The sequence below is a fragment of the Pongo pygmaeus genome, chromosome 1 (genome assembly GCF_028885625.2).
Source record: "Pongo pygmaeus isolate AG05252 chromosome 1, NHGRI_mPonPyg2-v2.0_pri, whole genome shotgun sequence".
NCBI lineage: Eukaryota > Metazoa > Chordata > Mammalia > Primates > Hominidae > Pongo > Pongo pygmaeus.
Genome location: NC_072373.2, coordinates 120,834,630 through 120,857,196, shown reverse-complemented (window position 1 = coordinate 120,857,196; position 22,567 = coordinate 120,834,630). Strand labels below are relative to the sequence as shown.

The 22,567-nt window shown below is 40.6% G+C and overlaps 1 protein-coding gene across 11 annotated transcripts in view; it reads left to right on the top strand.

The window, feature by feature from the left end:
* The first annotated feature begins 7,520 nt into the window (after positions 1–7,520).
* The window catches only part of GPSM2 (G protein signaling modulator 2), a 57,780-nt gene continuing 42,733 nt past the window's right edge, over positions 7,521–22,567 (top strand). For 3 of the 11 annotated variants that reach the window (XM_054497653.2, XM_054497058.2, XM_063664574.1), the window contains exon 1: positions 9,176–9,422. Coding sequence is in view for 8 of the 11 variants with exons in the window: in XM_063664571.1 (XP_063520641.1) it covers positions 18,294–18,385 (92 nt within the window). In the remaining 3 variants the exon portion in view is untranslated. Of the gene's footprint in view, positions 9,423–17,488; positions 17,793–18,278; positions 18,386–22,567 lie in introns of those variants that run through there. The other 8 variants (XM_054491162.2, XM_054490391.2, XM_063664571.1 and 5 more) reach the window with 6 other exon arrangements.

Sequence of the window (22,567 nt, the reverse complement as noted above, 5' to 3'; positions counted from 1 at the left end):
CAATGGATAGAATTCATAGACATTGGCATGGTCATGTCGCTCAAATATTCATAAAAGGTTTACCCTTTTCTGCACAATCCCTCCACATGCTAGCAAGTATCTATAGGATGACTATACTTGGTTTCTTGGAAAGAATGTGACCCAATGGGGAAGTGAGACACTGCTAAAAATTTACTTAGTTTTTGTGCCTAGTGTTCCATTATTGGGACGCTAAGCATGTGGGAATTATTTATATCCTACTGCTCAAGGTCATCTTAGCATCCTACTGCTAAGCATCTTAGCTTCCTACTGCTAAGGTCTGATTGCAAAAATTCAAAAAAATGCAACCTCAGGCATAAATGGGTTAATGTCTCTGAGACCAGAGACCTACCAAAGTTCTGTTCTACTAATGCAAAACACAATGGTTTGGGAAGGGTCAGTGACAACTATCTGAGGTGGAGTCTAGCCACTAAGGTAGAAATAATTCCAAATGATGACAATTTGGATTGTTATGATTTGCCTAAACCTCTGGGCACATTTGCAATCCCCTTATTAAAACTGATAATAACATCATAAAACAATGTCATTATCTTCAGAGGAGAACATCTGAGCAAGCATGTTACCCTAAAGGCAAACAGATTCTTAGAAGTTAGGTACATGGAAGACTTCTAGGGTCATCATAAGAGTCTTGCTTCCTTTCTTAGCAAGCCACCCTACTGAGTTTTTGAACAGTATGGTAGTAATGAAGTTTTACCAGTCAACTTCTTTGCAACTTCCTTTACACCTGACACAATGTAAATTAAAAGCACTTGATTGCTTTGCTGGCAAAGCAAAGGCAGCCTCTAGATCTGCTGTTAACCAGTGATAGTGCCCACCTCAACTTTAGTGAACCCTAAGAGGTATTAATATATCTTCACCAACCCTGTAAAGAAAGAGAGGTGTCTCCTGGTTAAAGCCCTAAGCTACTTACTTGCTTCTCTTTCTCAGACAGGCTTCTTAAACCTACCATCTTTGTTTGATCTACAAGTCCCAAAGGGTTTCCATGCTATTGCCTTTGCCAACTCCTCAAGGTTTTAAAATTGGAAGTCCCTCATCCTGGGGCCCTCTTAGTCTTGGGATGATTGGTCACCCCAGCTCAGGACAGATTCTCTCCACTCCACCCAACCACTAACATCTGTATTATCCACCTCCCCCAAGCACTTACTCTCTTTTCATACTTTTTTTTTTTTTAACAGAAAAAGATGCCAGAAGGAAGTGATAGAGAGAGGCACGTGAGGGAAATATGTACAAATTCACAGTGTTTTTTCTTAGTTTTCAACTTTTTTTTTTTTTTGAGACAGGGTCTCACTCTGTCACCCAGGCTGGGGTACAGTAACATGATCTCAGCTCACTGCACTCTCTGCCTCCGAGGCTCAAGTTATCCTCCAACTTCAGCCCCCCAAGTAGCTGGGATTACAGGCACGTGCCACCACTCCCTGCTAATTTTTGTATTTTTAGTAGAGATGGTGTTTTGCCATGTTGGCCAGACTGGTCTTGAACTCTTGGACTCAAGCAATCCACCCACCTCAGCCTCCCAAAGTCCTGGGGTGACAAGCGTGAACCACCATGCCCAGCCAGTTTTTAACTTTTTTATATTTTATATTTATCTGCTTATTGTAGAAAATGTGAAAAATCGAGGAAAGTATAGAAAGACAATGCTTCAGCATAATTGTTTCTAGTGTTACAAGGTCATAATATATAAAAAATTTTATACAATTTTTTTTTCACCTAATGTCAAGAACATTTCCCCACCTTATTAAAAACTTTGAAATGAAAACTTGTTTTTAATAGTTATATCCACTACATGGCTATACTATAATCATTTCCCTAATGACAGACATTTAGGGTATATCCAAGTTTTCAACATTTTCTTTTTTTGTTTTTGAGATAGGTTCTTGCTCTATCACCCAGGCTGGAGTACAGCGGCACAATAACAGCTCAAGCCATCCTCTCACCTCAGCCTCCCGAGTAGCTGGGACTACAGGCGTGTGCCACTACACCCAGCTAATTTTTAAATTTTTTGGTAGAGATGGAGTCTTGCCATGTTGCCCAGTCTGGTCTCAAACTCTTGGACTCAAGCAATCCTCCTACCTCAGCCTCTCAAAGTGCTGGGATTACAGGAGTGAGCTACTGTACCTGGCCTCAATATTTTAAAATAACACAACAGTAAAACATCCTTGTCTGTATTTCTAATTATTTCTTTAGGATAGATTCTTAGGTGGGAAAGTATTAGGACAGAGTGTAGTACTTTAATGCTCTTAATATAAAAACAAAATTGATTACAAGCATATATTCATCAACAGTGTGGGAATAATATATTGATATGCTCTCTGCAATACTAAATTGTAATATTTTAAACATCTTTGTTAATTAAAAAAGACATTTTAGTGTTTTAATTTGTAGTACTTCAATAATTCATGAAGTTGGACATTTTTCATGTTTATTGTCCATTTTTATTTCTTCATTTGTGAATTATCTCTGTCCTTTGCATATTTAGCTATTATCTACAATATAACTGTTTTTAAATTACAAGTAATACATGTTCATTGTAAAACATATTAGAAAACATTAATACTTACAGCACTTTATAACCTGCTCCTAAAAGAACTGAATCCAATACATTGTGAATACCTTTCCATGTCAACCAATATGCATCTTAGCTAGCAAATAAATTCAATTGCTGCAAAATATTCCACTGTATGGATGACTTGATTGTTTTTACTAGTCTTTTGGACATGTAAGTGGTTTCAAATATTTGAATATTAAAAGTGATTGTGTGATAAGCATCCTGGTGCATTTGTTTTGCACACTTGCCTGATTGTTTATGTAGGTAAAGTCCTAAAAAAAAGGAATTGTTTGGTCAAGAGGTACTAAGGCTTTTGACACATATTACAAAATCTCCCTCCAAAATGGCCATACTTAGTTGCAGCTCCAACCTCAGCTTATGAGAGGATTCGTTTCATCACATCCTCAGCAACAATGGGTAACATAATTTTTTAAAATCTGAAGTCTGATGGGCAAAAAAGGAGTCCCATTGCTGTTCTAGTTTGCATTTATTTAAATAATAATGAAGCTGAAGTTAATAAGTGAGCTCATTGTGGTCACTTAAGTGCTGGTCCTTGTCCTTTGCCCTATTGGGTTGTTGTCTTTTTTTCTTTGAGGTTATTTCATTGTAAGAGGTTAGACTGTAAGGTAATTTCATTTAAATACTAAGTATTTAGTATTAACTCTTTATCAGTAACATAGGTCTCCATTTGTCATTTTCCTTTTGAATTTTTAAAAGTCAGTATATATAGAGAGAGTAAAAGCATGGCTCCTGAGAGAGACTGGTTCTACCATTTACTAGCCTTGGTGGATGCTATGTTAGGTGCCCTGTTTGGATACCCTTTACTGGCCAGTACACCTGTCTCTCCACTGTTGTGAGGTTGGCTGCTAGAGCTCACAGGTGCCTTTTTCTCTGGAGAGTCTACACTAGGGAAGGCAGCCACACTTGTAGGGGGGGTTATGCCCCACTATATCCTGATACAAAGGTACAAACACCTTTGTGTAAGATGGGGGCTAATTCTGCAGTTTGGTTTATGCTCTAGATTCCAGAGCCCTCCCTCAATGGAGCAGATCAAGGCTAGGATTTCCTAAGATCCGTTTTTCTTGGATGTTACCCCTTCCCTATCCTGTTTCACTCTCTCCCTTATGGGTTCCTCCTAAAGAGCCCTCCCTCGATAAATTACAGGGATCTAAATCCCATCTCGGGATCGGCTTCTAGGGAAACCAGCCTAAGATACTGTAAAATGGGGATGATGTTAGTACCTACTTCATAGGGTTGCTGTGGAGATTAAATAATAGTTAAAATAGTAATAATAGCAAAATTTAGCACTTATATGTGCTAGGCCCTGTTCTAAACACTTTATATGTATTAATTCATTTCGTCTTTACATCAGTCAATATCCAGGTATAATCCTCAAACATGAAAAAAGTTTGGAATAGTGCTTGGCATATATTTAGCACCAATAAATCTTAGCTATTATTATTGACTGATTTACTCTAGATTTCACATGAGAGATTAGGCATGTTAGCAGGCTGTTTCCCTGCATTTTGAAGTCTCCTTCCCATTCTCTTTTTCTTAGCTGTTCCTTTGGAAAGCTCTTACTCACTCACCTACTCCGCACTCTCATTTTTTCCTTCTTTTATTCTATTTTTATTTTATATATATATATGTACACATACACCTATATATGTGTATATACGTACATACATATATAGACACATATGTATGTGTGTATATATATATGTACACACATATACATATCTACACACATATTTTTTTTGAGACAAGGCCTTGCTCTGTTGCCCAGGCTGGAGTGCAGTGGTGCAATCACAGCTCACTGCAGTATTGACCTCCCGGGCTCAAGTGATCCTCCCACCTCAGCCTCTCAAGCAGCTGGGACCACAGGTACATGACACCACACCAGGCTAATTTTTAATTTTTTGTAAAAACAAGGTATCACTATGTTGCCCAGGCTGGTCTCCAACTTCCGGGCTCATGCGATCCTCCCACCTCAGCCTCCTGAAGTGCTGGGATCAAAGGCATCAGCCACCACACTGGATCTCCTTTTATTCTAAAAGGTGGAGTTATCAAGTCCACATTCTTGCTGAGGAAACGACGCAACCAGTCTTCTAACTTTCTTTTAGTCAAGGGAGCACTGTTACTCTGATAGATTTTGTTGGGGGAGGGAAGCAACAAATGTTTACTTGGTTATTCAAGTTTACCTTGACTCAGTGTGGTCGTTTATAATTCATGGAAGTCTAGCCACCCTGGTTTCATCTTAAAGCAAAGCTTGGCCTATCCTAACAACCCCACATGTTGTGAGGCTATGTACATTCTCAGTGCTCTCCCCCTACTCCAACACACTGGAAAATGGTCGCGGAAGCCTGTCAGCAGTGTGAGCACCAGGGGGTTTCATCTAGTACTGTGGAAGTGATGTGGTAAAAACTTCATTGTTGTGTTCCCAGCATCCAGCAAAGTGCCTGGCATAAAATAGGCATTTAAACATAAATGTTATGGAGCAGATCACAATATGTTTTTAAACAGATCCCTTCCCCTCTCTCTCTCTCTCTCTCTCTCTCTCTCTCTGATCCAGGATCTCCAGCAAGACTAATGTGCCTTTTTGTTTTTCATGACATTGACATTTATAAAGAGTCTGGGCTAGTTGTAGAATGTCTCAAATTCTGGATTTGTTCCAGAGTGCTTTTTTAAAAATATAAATCAGGACCAGGCACGGTGGCTCACACCTGTAATCCCAGAACTTTGGGAGGCCGAGGCAGGCGGATCACCTGACGTCAGGAGTTCAAGACCAGCCTGACCAACATGGTGAAACCCTGTCTACTAAAAATACAAAATTAGCTGAGTATGGTGGCACATGCCTGTAGTCCCAGCTAATCAGGTGGCTGAGGCAGGAGAATTGCTTGAACCCTGGAGGTAGAGATTGCAGTCAGCTGAGATTGCACCACTGCACTCCAGCCTGGGCAACAAGAGCAAAATTCCATCTCAAAAAAAAAAAAGATATATATATATATGTGCGTGTATATATATATATACATATATACATACATATATATGTATATATATATACACGCACATATATCTATATATAGATATAGATATATAAATCAGATGAAGTTATTCCCATGTTTAAAACCTTCCACAGGCTTCCTATAATATTTAGAAAATAAAGTCCAAACTCACTACCCTGGCTTACAAAGGCCTACATTGCCTTTTGTATGTTTTCTTCTTTCTCACTTCAGCCACAGTGGCCTTCCTCCAGTTTCTCAAGTCCACAAAGCTCTCAAATCCTGCAAAATCCTCGCAGGACTTTGCACTGGCTGTTGCTTTTGCCTAATGTGCTTTTCCCTGAAGTTTGCTTGAAGGCTGGCTCCTTCTCATAATTCAAATCCCAGTTTGAATGCCATTTTCTCAGAGAGGACTTCCTTATCTTGGCCCCTAATCTAAAGTAGTCACTTACTCACTCTCACATCACCCTTCTTTTAACTCTCTGCATGGTACCTATCATAACCTGATATTTTTCTTTTTCTTTCTTTTTCCTTTCTTGAAGCAGGGTCTGGCTCTGTCCCAGGCTAGAGTGCAGTGGCTGGATCATAGCTTCCTGGAGCCTTGAACTCTTGGGCCTCAGCCTCAGCCTCCCGAGTAGCTGAGACTACAGGTGCGTGCCACCACACCAGGCTAATACAAAAAAATTATTTTTGTAGAGATAGGGTCTCACTGTGTTGCCCAGGCTGGTCTCAAACTCCTGGCCTCAAGCAGTCCTCCCACCTCAGCTTCCCAAAGTGCTGCAATTACAAGTGTGAGCACACCCAGTCCTGATATTTTTCTTGTTGTTTATTTTTGTTGAGCTCCAAGAGATCAGGGGCTGTGTTCTGTTGTGCTCACTACTATATTCCCTGTACCTAGAAAAGTTCCTGACACACAGCAGAAACTTAATACATACTTGCTGAATACTGTAATGAATAAGCTGAGAGCTGAGGATGAAAAGAAGCCAACCATTTAAAGAGCTTGGGGAAAATCTAGGCAGGGAGGAGGTCCTGAGAGAACCTTGAGGCTTAGTCCATTCTAGGGCATGAAGAATGCCCTGTGTACTTGGACGAAAGTGAGGCAGCAGGAGGAAAAAATAGGAGAGAAGAGAGAAATTGGCAGGGGAAAGATGGCTGAAGGCCTTTTTCCCCCATAGGAAGTTTGGATTTTATTTTAAATTAAATAGGAAATCACTAAAGATTTACAAGTACGAGAGTGACATAATCTGACTTATGCCATTTAAAAGATATTTTTCAATTTGAGTGATTAGGAAGATGGAAGTAACTAATATCAGAGATAGAAATCACATATGTAAGAGAAGATTTGCAGGGGGTAAATAACTTTGGACATGTTGAATGTAATGTTGTACTTCCAGCTGGGTGAGGGGGCTCACACCTATAATCTCAGCACTTTGGGAGGCCGAGGCAGGAGGATCCTTTGAGCCCAGGAGTTCAAGACCAGCCTGGGCAACATAGTGAGACCTTTTCTCTACTGAAAAAATAAAATTAGCCAGACAGTGTCAAGCTCCTGTGGTCCCAGCTACTGCGGTGTAGGGGTGGGGTGAGATTGGAGGATCACTTGGACCTGGGAGGTTGAGGCTGCTGAGCAGTGATCTCCAGTCTGGGTGACAGAGGGAGGTCCTGTCTCTCTCTATATATATATAAAACTTCCTTTGTGGCTTTCACAGTATCCATACTTTAAAAGAATTTATGATTAAGAAGGAATTAATACCTACCTCTGAAACAGTACAGCCAACCAATTCCATTGTTATTTACAAGAACCTGATATTAAAGATGGTTGTTGATAATAACGATAATAGGTATCAAGTATGGAGCAGTTTCTATGTGTCAGGCCCTATGTCAACCACTTAACAACCTTACCTCACAGAAGCATCATAGCAACCCTTATTAGAAGAGGCTTTATTATGTTTTACAGCTGGGGAAGCTAAGACTAAAGAAGATAACTCATTCAAGGTCAATCAGCCAGTAAGTAGCAGAATTGGAACTCAAACCCAGGTCTAGTTTGATGACAAAGCTGTTCCTTTAAGCAATTTGCCATAACATGCACCTAATGGGAAATGTTGCTTGGATCACTGGTTATGGCCATCATTCACAGAGATACTGAACCCAGAGTTTTCTTTAACATAGCCTTTACCCTGTAGAAACATTTAAACTTCATTTCAGAAGAGAAATATCTATTTGAAAAATAATCTAAGTAAATTCATCAGATGCTTTACCCCAGAGAGACTCTGGTCTTGGTATTTTGGTTTTTGTTGTTGTTTGAGACGGAGTCTCGCTCTGTCGCCGAGGCTGGAGTGCAGTGGCGTGATCTCGGCTCACTGCAACCTCCGCCTCCTGGGTTCAAGCAATTCTCCTGCCTCAGCCTCCCGAATAGCTGGGATTGCAGGCGCCCGCCACCAGGCACGGCTAATTTTTGTATTTTTAGTAGAGACGGGTTTTCACCATTTTGACCAGGCTGGTCTCCAACTCAGGTGATCCGCCCGCCTCGGCCTCCCAAAGTGCTGATACTACAGATGTGAACCACCGCGCCCGGCCGGTATTTTGTGAAGAACAAACTACAAGGTGACTACTATTTTGGGGTCACCTTGACATGGAGGAGAGGTGAATGGAAATAAAACTTATTCTTCCCAGTGTCTTTAGAATGTAGGCGCTGAAACTGAGTAAAACTGCCACCCAATTTTCCTGGGAACAAGCGATTCTGTAGTCAACAGAAGTTTGCTTTTTCAACAGCTGGAAACGCCAGGGTTGTGGCACAGCCTTAAGAACTGAGGCTGCCTTGTTTAGACTTTCACACGGTCCCTCTGTTCCTTCCACAGAGGCCTCTTTTTCTTCTACATCCCGCATCTGCCGCTTGGGACACTGATTCTGTAGCGCAGCACCAAGTCTTCCAAAAAGGCGGCGCTGGTTTTGCGCTCCTTTTTTAAAGGGATCTAGGCCGGCCTCTATCTGAACTCTGTACGATGTTTTTTGTTTGTTTTGTTTTGTTTTTGAGATGGAATTTCGCTCTCGTTGCCCAGGCTGGAGTGCAATGGTGCGATCTCGGCTCACGGCAACCTCCGCCTCCCGGATTCAAGCGATTCTCCTGCCTCAGCCTCCTGAATAGCTGGGATTAAAGGCATGCGCCACCACTCCCGGCTAATTTTGTATTTTTAGTAGAGACGGGGTTTCTCCATGTTGGACAGGCTGGTCTCGAACTCCCGACCTCAGGTGATCCGCCCGCCTCGGCCTCCCAAAGTGCTGGGATTACAGCCGTCAGCCACTGCGCCCGGCCAACTCTAAACAATATTTATTGCTCTACTTTTTAGTGTCTGAAGAAGAAAGAAGAGGACAGGAAAGAAACTTCAAACTGAGGGTTGAGGACACGTCCCGGAGCAGAGAAGGACCAAGCTGCCAAGTCCCCCGTCACCTCGACACGCAGATGGTTCGCCAGGACTGCGAAGAGGGGGGCAACCAGCGCCCCGCCCCGCCCCGCTGCGCCGCCCGCCATTGGCCGGTCCGAAAGACGCGGGGCGTTGTCAGTTTGAATGAGAGCGCCTGGAGCCGGGGCGCAGGCGCAGAGGAGGGCGGCGTTGAGGCCGACGGAGCGGTGGGACCCCTAGGTGGCGGAGGGACGCTCCGGCGAAGCGAGGGGCGCTACGAGCTCTGGCCCACGTGACCTGCCGGGGGCGGGAACAGGGGGCGCGCCGGCCTCTTGGGGTGCCCCTGCCTTGGGGAGGGGCCGTGACCACCCGCCTGTCGCCCGAGGCGGCCGCCGCTGCACCTTCACCGCGTACCCGGGACCCGCCCGCCCGCGGGAGGTGAGCGCTTCCGCGACGCGGGGTCTGAGGTGTTTGAGGGGCTCTCGGAGGGAGGTGACAGGGAGGGGTGCGTGTGCGTGTGTGTGGGGCTTCTGTGTCCAGAGGTCTGGGGGTGACGTCCTTTGTTTTGGGCAGGAGGCGGGCGGGGGGCTTGCGGGACCTGTGGGCGCTGCGGGAACGCGGCGTCGATGCTCAAGAAACCAGAAACTCGGCTTGAGGAGTTGCTGCTTTTTTGTTGTAAAGTCTTAAAATGAGAGTAAAGCGTAAGAGCCTCACTCTCGAGTCTTTTTTTTTTTTTTTTTTTTAAGATAAAAAGTATACTAGGGTCCAGCGACTTCTTACCACTCTGAATGTGAGTAACAAATTGTGAATTAAAGCCCGAATCCCCGTGGAATTCAATCCGAGGCTGATTGCAATCACTTGGAGTCGGGCGCTTCCTACCTAAACCAGGCAGTTTATGGCAAATACCTGCCTTGACCGTGTTTAAATTAGTGAACTTTTGGGCACCAACTGGTCGATTTACCATAGAAATTGGTAGTTGCTGCAAAAAGAGTAAGTAAACATAAAACGTTAAGAAAACCCTTCCCTGAAATCTATAGAATACCTTCAAATAAAAAAATGAAAAAAATCTGTAATTTCCTTGTTTTAATAGTAACCAATTAGAGCATTTGCACTAGTAGCATTTGAACTCTGTTAAAGAAAACGAGTAAGGATGGAAATTTTATTTGCTTTAATACATAATTTAACCACACCGTAGAATTAAACGAAGTAGGTTCTTGGCTTTCCTTTCTATCGGGTTTGCATTGGAGCGTTCGTGGGGTGTGTTGGAAGTTAACAGGACCCACCGAGCTGAGTTTTCAAGCTGCCACTTTAGAAGGGTGTACCGAAGATTTCTGGCCTGATAATAGCCGGTGTGATTGCTTCTGATAAATACCACTTTTGCTTGGGTTCTCACTGTTCAGGAGCAGCTTTAGTTGATTGTTTAGAAGTGAATAAACAACATTAAAAAGGGTAGATCACTGTTGGTTGACATGGTGTGTGTAAGGAGAGGGGGGCCTCAGGGATTAGGGGTGGTCTCACACCTACTCCTCTTTACAACTACCACGGAGTCGTTTTCGCAAGCTATTTCCCAGGCTATTACTTATAATTTAAGTATTGGAGCGGTTTCAAAGTAAAAAGTTGTGTGATGTTGTTGTAGAGGCATGTCTCCAAAATCCTCTCTGGCCAGGTAAGCAGTTTAGTTGTATTTTCTTACATTCTTAAATCAGATATTCGGTGTTACAAACATATTTTAATATAGATCTGAGACTTGGTTACTAGACTAATTAAAACAGTGATAAGATATAGTAGTTTTAAAAATGACCTTTTCATAAACATAAAATATTTCTAAGATCTATCTTTAGAAATTTGTAATTAGTTCTCTGGAATTTTAAAATTGAAAATCTGACATAGATTTAGGTTATTCTAAATTTATTTGAATATATATTAAATATGTCTATTTTATAATAACAGTTACTGTTATTAATACAGCACTATGTTGAGTACTTTTATTATTTATCAGAGCCAGGTGCTGGGTCTGTAATTATAAATCATGTCTGTAATTATCACAGCACATTTTAGGTAAGTGTCATTATGCCCACACCAACTGAGAGTTTAGCGTAAGATCATATAACTAGTAAGTCACTGTGCCGAGATTCCAATCATGGCCTGATCCCAAAGCACATGCTGTATTGCTTCTGTGTGTCTTTTTAAATCTCTGCTGTGTCTCTGGATTCCATTTGCAGGGACAAGTTCTACTTTAAAGGTGCCTTTAGGTGCTGTGTCTTGTTGTAGCTTCGCAGAAATATTTCCATCTTTCTGTTGGAACTATCTTGCTTCATTATTTTATAAATCATCATATAAATCACATTATATTTTCAATATCCTCTTAATCATCTTTATACAAAACATAAGTGAAGAGTAAGACTTTTCTGAGTTTCTTACATGAATATGAATACAACCTTTACTGTGGAGAAGAAATGTATTACAGTCTGGTTTTCTCACTATTATAGGATTCTTTGGCCTCGTCATACTTCCTATCTTCTTCCCAGACAAGAAATAAAAGTTTGTTGGGCCTCTCTTATGTGCAAAGCAATGTCTTTGGTGTTGTGAGATGACAAGAAAATGCTTCCTATTCAGTAGTTGTTTCTGGAGTTTTTGTAGTATTTTTCTTTCCTCCCCATTCCTGCCTTATATGTTGCTGCTGGTTTATCTTCCTAGCAGAGATCCAACTTGGCTATTCCTTTGTGGGGAAAAAATACCAGCAAGGTTCCCCATTGTGTAAATAAAAGGCTGAGGCCGGGTACGGTGGCTCACACCTGTAATCCCAGCCCTTTGGGAGGCCGAGGTGGGCGGATCATGAGGTCAGGAGTTCGACACCAGCCTGATCAACATGGTTGAAACCCCTTCTCTACTAAAAATACAATAATTAGCCCAGTGTGGTGGCACACGCCTGTAATCCAAGCTACTCAGGAGGCTGAGGCAGGAGAATCGCTTGAACCCCGGAGGAGGAGGTTGCAGTGAGCTGAGATCACGCCACTGCACTCCAGCCTGGGTGACAGAGCAAGACTCCATCTCAAAAAATAAAAAAGGCTGAATATGAATATATGCTTCTGCCACATATTCAGAGTCCCTCACAATTTGTTACTGTTGTACCTTCTCAGCCTTCTCTTTCACTACTCTGAATACTGTGTGCTTATCCTGGAACACATTCTGTGCATTTCTACCTCTCCCTTTTTCTTGAGCCATTCTTTTCCCTTGACTGGAATGCCTTTCCTTCATTTGGCTAATAAGATCTACCCATCCTTCAAGGTGCTGTACAAACTTCCTTGCTTCCAAAAAGTTTTCCCTGGTCCTTTTTAGTTAGAATTATTATTCCCATATTATCTCAAAACATTATTGAATAGAAACATTTATTTTCCCACAGAATGGTGATAACTTTTGGGAAGAGAAGACAAAATCATGTTTAATATATTTTCCTATGGAGAATTCTAAACTCAAGCTCTCCAGGGACCGTTTCTAAGCATTTATAGTATTTCTGCATTTGGGATTTACTTCTGCTTTAAAATGTGTTTGGGTCAGGCTCAGTGGCTCACACCTGTAATCTCAGCGTTTTGAGGGGCCCAGGTGGGCGGATCACTTGAGACCAGGGAGTTGAGACCAGCCTGCCCAACATGACGAAACCCTGTCTCTACTAAAAATACAAAAATTAGCCAGGCGTGGTGCTGGGCACCTGTGGGAGGCTGAGACAGGAGAATCACTTGAACCCAGGACGTGGAGGTTGCAGTGAGCTAAGATGGCGCCACTGCACTCCAGCCTGGGCAACAGAGTGAGACTCCGTCTCAAAAAAAAAAAAAAAAAAACCATGGTTAGTGGAAAGGACCATTTCTTTTCTATTTCACTATTGAGCTTTAAAATTATGTATATGTATTAATTGATTGAAGCTGATGACTGACCATCGTTGGTAATAATAAATGGCTGTGCTTACCAAAAAGGTTCATATATTGTTCAGATGATCTAACCTGGAGGCAAGAAAAGTAAATTATATTTATTGTCTGATGAATGTTACCAGTTTGTATAGATCCATGGATGGAAGCAGACCAAAAACAAACAAAGAAACAGACCAAAAGTTATTGGCATTTAAGTGGCAGTCAGGATCAGATAGTTTAGATAAATTCGAAGAAGCACAAAATGTAACCTGGTTTGCAAACTTTTTACTGCCAGTGGAGTAAAGCAGGGCTAGGATCTCTTTGATAAAGAGCTAGCCTTTCTTGTCTGCTCTGATTGCATACCTTGGACAGTGCCTGGAAGTCCACCTAGCTGTCTAAAGGGAGTCTGTCTATTTTGACTTCCTAATCAGATAATTAAATGTGAGGCAGTTAGAGTTATGTACTAGTTGATCTTTCTATATGTTTCTGTCAATTCCCGGGATATGGAAAAAATGATTGCCTTTTCTTTATGGTTAGATGCTGTGATCTAGTAATTTTGTTAATTTTGAGGTTTTTGGAGCATTGCTTGGAAGATGCTATTAAGAGACAGATTTGTTCCTTGCAGATTGTTAGTTGTAAATAGTAATGGAGGTTGGAGGTTGAACTTGATGACTTCTCAATATCCTTTCAAACCTATAATTTATTTTCCAATTCTTGGTCCTGTGACTAAATTTTCTTATCCTGATGAACAAATTTGTAATTTAATATTTGTTGCAAATTTTACTAGTCTTACACTATATACACACACATTGTATCTAGGAAGTAGGTTTGTTAACTCCATGTAATGAGGAACATGAGTGAACACATTATTGCTAAATTGGCTAGAGAGTTCTTAAAACATGAATCATGAGTCAAGAATTGCTTGTTCAGTGAATATTTTTTTTGTGTGAAGTGCTACCTAATTGTTATGGAGATTGTAATGTAAGAGGCACTTTTAAAGATATTCTTCCCTTGAGAATAGTAAGACTATATTATAAATTGCTCTTATTGAAATAGTGAATAGCATTCTGTTTTCTTCCTTATTTTAATGGTCTTAGAAATGGTTCTATGTGCAGTTTTCATCAAGTAAAATATTTTGCAACTTTATATTCATTTACTTATTCGTTAATTTGTTAAACATGTAAATGCTACATGTTTACATCTTAAGGAGTATGAAATTAACATTTTATAATTGCGAAATTTAGAATTTCATTAAGAACTCATGGATGAGAAAAATATTTTATTTTATTTTTTTAGAGACAGGATCTCACTCTGTGGCCCAGACTGGAGTGCAGTGGTGCAATCATCGATTACTATAACCTCCAACTCCTGGGCTCAAGCAATCCTCCTGCCTCATCCTCCCAAGTAGCTGGGACTATAGGCACAGGCCACCACACCTGGCAGATTTTTTAATTTTTTGTAGAAACGGGGTCTTGTACGTTGCCTGGGCTGGTCTTGAACTGCTGGTCTCAAGTGATCCTTCCACCTTGGTCTCCCAGAGCACTGGGATTACAGATGTGAGCCACCAGGCCTACCTGAGAAAAATATTTAAATTTAATATCAGTATCTGTGGGGAATTGGTTCCAGGACCCCCTGAGGATACCAAAATCCATGGATGCTCAAGTTCCTTATATAACATGGTATAGTATTTGCATATAACCTATACACATCTTCCCACAAACTTTTAATCCTCTCTAGCTTATTATGATACCTAGTACGATGTAAATGCTATGTAAATAGTTGTTATACGGTATTGTTTAGGGAATAATGCCAAGGAAAAAAGTCTGTACATGTTCAGTAGAGACACAACTTTTCATTTTCTTTCCTGAATATTTTTGATACGTGGTTGGTTGAATCCACTATGCAGAACCCACAGATCTGGAGGGCCTGCTATAATTTAATTTAATTCTAAGGTAAATTAATTCTAATACCTCTCTTTCTGCTCCATTTTATAAATAATAGCCCAAACCTCATAGTGGATAACGGGAGAGAATTTCATTGCCAGTTTAGCTATTTGTGTAATCTAGATGCACTTTGGAGCTATTGCAATGAGTATCCACACTGATTCCCTTTATTAATTTTTTTATTAAGGAAAAAAGAGGCACAGTGGAATTCTGAACAAAAGGGAAAGAGATTTTATGTGATAACTGCTATTTGATGTGTTGATAGCTGCTACCTTTTTGTTCTTTCTTAAAATACTGCTCCCTAGTCCATGCTGTGGCATGCACGTGTAGTCCCAGCTACTTGGGAGGTTGAAGCGAGAGGATCACCAAGAGTTCCAGGCTGCAGTGTGCTATGCTTGTGATGTGAATAGCCACTGTACTCCAACCTGGGCAACATAGCAAGACCCCATCTCTAAAAAAAACAAAACAACAACAAAAGATAGTGCTTCGTTTTTTGGCCAAGGGAAGGGATAAGAGGAGTAATATTTTGTGTTTCTTGCATGCTAAACTTATTATTGATATGAGAACCTCATATCCTCTAGGAAACTTCGTCAGTATTCCCAAGGCTGTTTCTTTCTACCTTCCCTCCTTTCACCTTACTGCTCTGTTCCCTATTAACTTCTAGCTGTTCTTAATTAACAGAGCAGTGAGTATTCATTAGAGTCTGGTTTATGATATAGCTGAAATACTTAAAAGGATGTTATATAGAAGAGGAATTAGGCTTTATTGTATATGGCAGCAGAAGGAAGAAGTAGAACAAATGGGTAGAAATGGAAGGATTGCTCAAAGTATGGAACAATTTTCTTATAGGAATATTCAAAATTAAGATTCGCTGCTTCATGACCTATGTAGGAATGCTATAGTAAAATAGTGGACTAACTGACCTCTAGGATTGTTTATAACACCGAGATTCCAGGACTTTATGATTGTATATCTACCAATTTATCTCATATATGTATATGTATATCCTTCTTTGTCTTTCTCAACTGTTACCTCAGAGGTTATAGTTTGTATCTGATGTGCTGTAGCTCTCTCTAGTGTATCGGTATGGATTCGTTTTTATTTAAAAATTCTGTCTTTATCACTGAAGATTTTGCCTTTATTCCTCTATTTTTCTTTCTCACCCTCCTATTAGATATATTATAGAGCTGCTCATTTTGTCCTCCTTTTCTCTGAACTTCTCTTTATTATTTTTCATCTGCTTATTCTCTCTTTAGCTGCTTAACTAGTACATTGAGGGTTTGTTGTTGTTGTTGTTGTTTTGGTGGGGGGAGACAGAGTTGCACTGTGTTGCCTGGGCTGGAGTGCAATGGCATGATCTTGGCGCACTGCAACCTCTGCCTCCCGGATTCAGGCTCACTGCAGCCTCCGCCTCCCAGGTTCAACTGATTCTCATGCCTCAGCCTCCTGAGTAGCTGGGATTACAGGCTTGCATCACCACACCTGGCTAATTTTTGTATTTTTAGTAGAGACAGGGTTTCATCATGTTGGCTAGGCTGGTCTTGAACTCCTGGCCTCAAGTGATCACCTGCATCTGCCTCCCAAAGTGCTGGGATTACAGGCATGAGCCATTGCACCTGGCCTTAACTAGTACATTGAGTTATTAATATCAGTGTTCATGGTAGTTTTTTGTTTCATTGTGTTTTGGGGCAGGGTCTTGCTCTGTCACCCAGGCTGGAGTGCAGTGGCATGAATATTAATATTTTTAGTAACAGCAGTCCAAAAAACTATAATCCAAATGTCCATCAACAGCAGAATGAAAAATACATTTGGTATACAATGGAATATACATGCAAGTTGTAGCTATGCACAACAATTGAGAAAAATCTCAGAAGCAATGTTCAGCAAAATCATACAAAACTAAATGGTATCTTATTTAGGACTATACTGACATTTGTGGTAAAGTTGTAAAGACAAGCAAAGGAATAAGGAACAAAATCCAATTTAGAAATCACCTTAGAGGGAAAAGGAAGGAGATGGGTTAGGTTGGACCCAGGAGACTTTAAAGGCAGTGGTAATGTTCTTATTTTAAACTGAATGGTGTTATATAAATATTTGTTGTGTCATTCTTTTTACCATATACATATTTCCCAAATGTCTTTTGTACCTACCCAATATTACTAAAAAACGTTTTAAAGACCTTAAAGAGTTTAAGTAGAATATATTTTGAAAGCAAAGGAATCCAACTATAACATAAGTATCAGTGTGATATCTTCTTTGAGGAAATAAATTTACTGAGTTTGGAGTTGACTATTTCAAGTAATTATTGAATTTTCATTTGATTTGTTAATAGTTTTTAAAAGTTTGAAGCAGCAATTTTGTTTTTAGATGCTAATATGATACATACTGTTCTTTTTTGTTTATAGCAGAAAATATTACATAAAAGTATTAAATTTCAAATGTATTTTAAAAATTAAAGTACAGTTCTCAAATCTCATCTATTCCCACCCCTATTTAGAAACTCCATGATGACAGTTAAGCCCTGTGCTGTCTTCTGTAGTGATTGACATGACAGCAGTCTGCAGAGTTAGCTTGTGATTGTGTACAGCTCAGGGTTACTGTAGGTTATTCTTTGAAAATAGGACTTCAAGCAAAGCATCTTGTATTCCTTTTGCAGAAACGTTGCTGAAGTGCTGCTGAAAGGGCCAGAGATGCAAGGATTTGGGACACATTTTGAACCTTTAAGCTGTCTGACATTGACTTCCTTTCATTATTAATAAAGAAGAAGCAGGAGCTTAGGATGTATTAACACCAACTCATTAATATACTAACCGGACAATGTTCTACAAACAATTCTACATTGTAAAGGACTGGATTGGCACAAAATAAAATAATTTTATTTTATTCAGTTTATAATATGACTCGATGGAGGAAAATTTGATAAGCATGAGGGAAGACCATTCTTTTCATGTTCGTTACAGGTAAGACTATTGCTGTCTTAATGGATGACTTTTAATCCTTATTTTAAAATGTTTTTAACTCTGATGACCATTTCAAGTTTCAGTTGAAAATACTCAAATATACCAGCCATAGTATTGTCTGTAGACAATACTTTCTTTTTTAAGTTTTTGTGTCCTTTCTGTAGGAAAATGGTGGTAGAGACCAATTATGTACTATGGTTTGTTTAATGTTCTCTGGAAGAGTTTATGAATAATTTCTTTATAATTTGTAACTATTTTATAATGCAAATATGTAAATGAAATATGTTTGAAAATCTTTGGAGCTAAAAGATGGATTTTTAAAAAATGTGGTCAGCTGAAGGACCTAACCTTTGCATTATAATTTAATGTGATCTTTTAGACGTGAACTTTTTATTTTTGATTTATTTTCATTTTTTGTAGTGTATTGTTTTGATTCCCTTCTCATTTCCTTTTTTGTGTATTTTTTATTTTATTAATTTTACTTTTTCTATATTATTAGAGATGGGAGTCTCACTATATTGCCCAGGCAAGTCTCAAACTACTGGGCTCAAGCAATCCTCCTGCCTCAGCCTCCAGAGTAGCAGGAACTACAGGTGTGTGCCACTGCACCTGGCTTTTTATTTTATCTTTAAAGGAAATTTTATTTCACAACCATTAGTACATTTTAAATATGTACCTAATCCACATTAATATAAATACATTATTATTAAAATACAAACAAGCACTGTTCAAAAGAAATGTCATTTTTAAGCTTAATGTCTAGTGACATTTTGTGTTATTTTGCTGATTTAATACATAAGACCACATTTTTACATGAAGTAGTGGTTTGCTAATCCCTAATTTACTCCAGAAAGCAAGTCAGGCTGAGGAAAGGCACCCACATTCTCTCACAAGCTTCACGGGCCCTGGGGAAATGGTCTGGTTCCTCTAGGACTTAACGGTGTTCCCTTGGATGCCCAAATGGATTGTCTACATTCCTGGTAGAAGGTTGCAGATTGTAAGGACCAGTCAGTGTTCCCACCTTTGTTCTGCATCCACAAGTATCTTTCACAAATACAACACACTCCCTTTGGCTGCACCTTATATATAATATGTTATGCACATGTATGTGTGTTGGTGGTGGGGGATGCTTCCCACTGATCTAGATCAGGATCCAAATCAGACATACACATCAGGAAAGGAGTGAAGATAGCCAGGAAGTGATAGCTGGGCAGAATGAAGGTACAGAGTGGGCAGGTCTTCCTGATTTTTCAGAAGAGCCCAGGAAATCTGAAAATCTGAAGTGTGTGTGTGGGTGTGTGTTTTTGTTTTTTTTTTTTTTGAGACAGTCTCACTCTGACATCCAGGCTGGAGTGTGCAGTGGCACGAGTTTGGCTCACTGTAACCTCTGCCTCCCATGTTAAAGCGATTCTCTTGTCTCAGCTTCCCGAGTAGCTGGGATTATAGGCGTGTGTCACCACACCCAGCTAATTTTTTGTATATTTAGTAAATACAGGGTTTTGCCATATTGACCAGGCTGGTCTTGAACTCCTGGCCTCAAGTGATCTGCCTGCCTCGGCCTCCCAAAGTGCTGGGATTATAGGCATGAGCCACCAAGCCTGGCCGGAAATCTAAATCTTTATTGTGCTGTCTCCAAATTCTGAAATGTTGGCAGCTAATGCAAATTTTTTTTTTTAATGTGGGTTGAGCATTTTAAGGAGGAGAAAAAGGCCTGTAACAGACACAACTCTCTAAAAAACCACACAGGCAGCTGGGGGAGGTAGAGCTCGAGGTTTTGATGAAAGCTTCTCTCCAGGACGTAACATGCACTTACCCTGGGACTCCAAGGCTGTAACCCTCCTGCACCTCGAGGCCCAGAGCACCAAGTGCAAAGTCCCCATCTCCTGGCCTTGCCCACCTCATTGCCCTCCATACCTCCTCATCACACCTTCCATTCCCCAAGCCCCATAGGTTTCTCTGCCTCCCAGACTTTGCCCTTTATTCCTTGCGTGGCCTAGAATGCCATTACCTGCCATCCTCCCAGGCACTGCCTGTTGCAAGCCAGGCTCCCATTCTCATTCCTCACTCCTAGAGGGTTGCATGCAGACCTTCCTATTGCATCCTTCTAGATGGGCTGCTTAGGTCAGTGTCACCCACAGACACCAGGCACCCAGTGAAAGTCTGTGAGAGCATGCAGCCCACCGCCATCCGTGTGTGGAGCTCAGCCTTCATAAATGAGCATTTTGAAGGAATGGGTATTAAATAAAGTCAGAATAGGTGGGTACTTTGTAAACATGATAACCGATAGCCAGTTTAATATTTAGTGATAAAATATTAATGACATCTCTAATGCAATTAGGAACAAAACAAGGCTATCTGCACTGTGATTATTAATATTCTGGAAGTTCTGGTAATTGCACTAAATGATAAAATAAATGCAAACTTAAATATTATAATCATTTAATAAGGTGATTAGGGAATTTTTTTTTTTTTTTTTTGAGATGGAGTATCACTCTGTCACCCAGGCTGGAGTGCAGTGGTATACAATCTCAGCTCACTGCAACCTCTGCCTCTCAGGTTCAAGCAATTCTTCTGCCTCAGCCTCCTGAGTAGGTGGGACTACAGGTGTGCACCACCATGCCCAGCTAATTTTTGTATTTTTAGTAGAGATCGGGTTTTGCCATGTTGGCCAGGCTGGTCTTGAACTCCTGACCTTGGGTGATCCACCCGCCTCGGCCTCCCAAAGTGCTGGGATTATAGGCGTGAGCCACCGCACTTGGCCTTTTTTTCCCCCTTGAGACAGAGTCTTGTTCTGTTTCCCAGACTGGAGTGCAGTGGCATGATGACAGCTCACTGCAGCCTCCACCTCTCAGGCTCAAGCAATCCTCCCACCTCAGATTCCTGAGTAGCTGGGACTACAGCCATGCCTGGCTAATTTTTAAAATCTTTTTGTGGAGATGCAATCTCACTCTGTTGCCTAGGCTGGTCTCGAACTCCTGAGCTCAAGCAGTCCACCTACCTTGGCCTCCTAAAGTGCTGGGATTACAGGAATGAGCTGCCGTGCCCAGCTGGTAATAGATTCTTTATCAAAACTGTTACAAGTTAATTGTTAGATGAACATCAGAATATCGTAGCGATTAATAGAATTCAAAATCTCAGAAGGAGGGTGTACCAAATTTTAGATGTCTTAACATATTTAGGAAATAGGAGATTTATCATCCTGTAGAGTAAATGGTTCACGTTAGGAAGGTTCATGCCAAGGAAGTTAACATAGGTAAGATGAGGCCATTTCTATTAAAAAAGAGATTCAAGTAAAATAAAATGGAAGACATTTAAGATAATTAAGATGAGCTTTTAATATATGAAATGCTGTCATCCTACCCTTTACATAAATTTCCAGAAACCTGGGAATTACATACTTTTTTCCTTTTTCATTCTGTATCCAGCATGAAGTATTGCTGGTTTCATCTCCTAAATGTTTCTCAGATTCATCTACTCATGTGCATCCTCCCAGTTGTTTGAAAGGCTTGTTCCCCGGTGCTGTAAAGAAATAGCACTTGAACATAAATTTAATTTATTTAGTAAGGCCATTTTTACTTTCTGCAGAAGGGGTACTCTTGCCAGCAGTTTTGCCTCAAGAGTACACTGAACAAAGGAGACAGGGTCATTTATAACCTGACGCGTCCACCCTACTGCTGTGTCTGGTTTCCATTGGCTGGAACGGGAACTCACATTGTGTATTTGTCCTGATAGGCTAGCACTTAGAACTTTTTAAAAGAGGCAAAGGTAGAGGGGAACAAAGGAAGGAGGAAGTAACTTGTGGAATGTTGAGAAAGGTAAAAACACTTTTAAATAAGGAAGAGGAACAGGCTATGACCTAATGCTTTCTTGGACCAGTATAAGCATGCTAGGGCAAATACTTAGGCTAAATTGTGGGAGCTAAAAGCATAAAGTACATTGATTTCCTTATTACGGCTAGCAGATATTTAAGAATGTTAGCCCAGGTCTTTGAATAAATTTTGCGTCTAAGGAATAAATACTATTTATTCCTAATTAGATGGGGAGGAAAGTCTTTGAAGAGGAACCTCTACTTTACTTTTTACATCACCATAGCTATAATTGAGATCCTCAGGATCTTCCTTCCAGACTCCCTCCATTCTTCACTTCTTGGAACCCATCGTTTTGACTTGTCACTAGTGGGCTCAGTCTCAAAACACAGAGCTAACCATGCAACCTCTCTGCTTAATACCTAGGGTGGCTCCTAGTGGCTCCTAGTCACCGAGCCAAGCTGAACATAGAACACAAGATCTTCATTATCTGGCTTCTGCCTATTCCTGGGACCTTACTTCCTGCCATTCTTCACCTTGCACTTTGAGCTCTGGTTTCCTGCATGTCATGCTGTTTTATGTCTCAGTGTCTTTGCTCATGCTATACCCTATGTTGAATTCCCTTCCCACTTTCTTTGTTTAGCTAATTCTACTCAATATCTAAGATACAGCTCAGAGATTATCTCCTCCTGGAAACCATTTCTAAGCTCCATAATTAGGCTCTGTAGCCTCCGTGTGCTCATATTACAATCTGTGTGTTTTTCTTTCTTAGCACCAACAGTATTAAAATTAAGTGAATCTGTTTTTTATGGTGCTCTCTTCCTCCTCACCTCTCCCTTTGAGCATTAGCTCCTCAGCTATGGTTGCTCCTCAGCAGCTATGATAATTAGCGTGTTGTCTGGCACATATTGAACTTCAACGGAATATGAGCGTAATAAGATATTTATCTGTCTTGCTGAATGTTTTGAA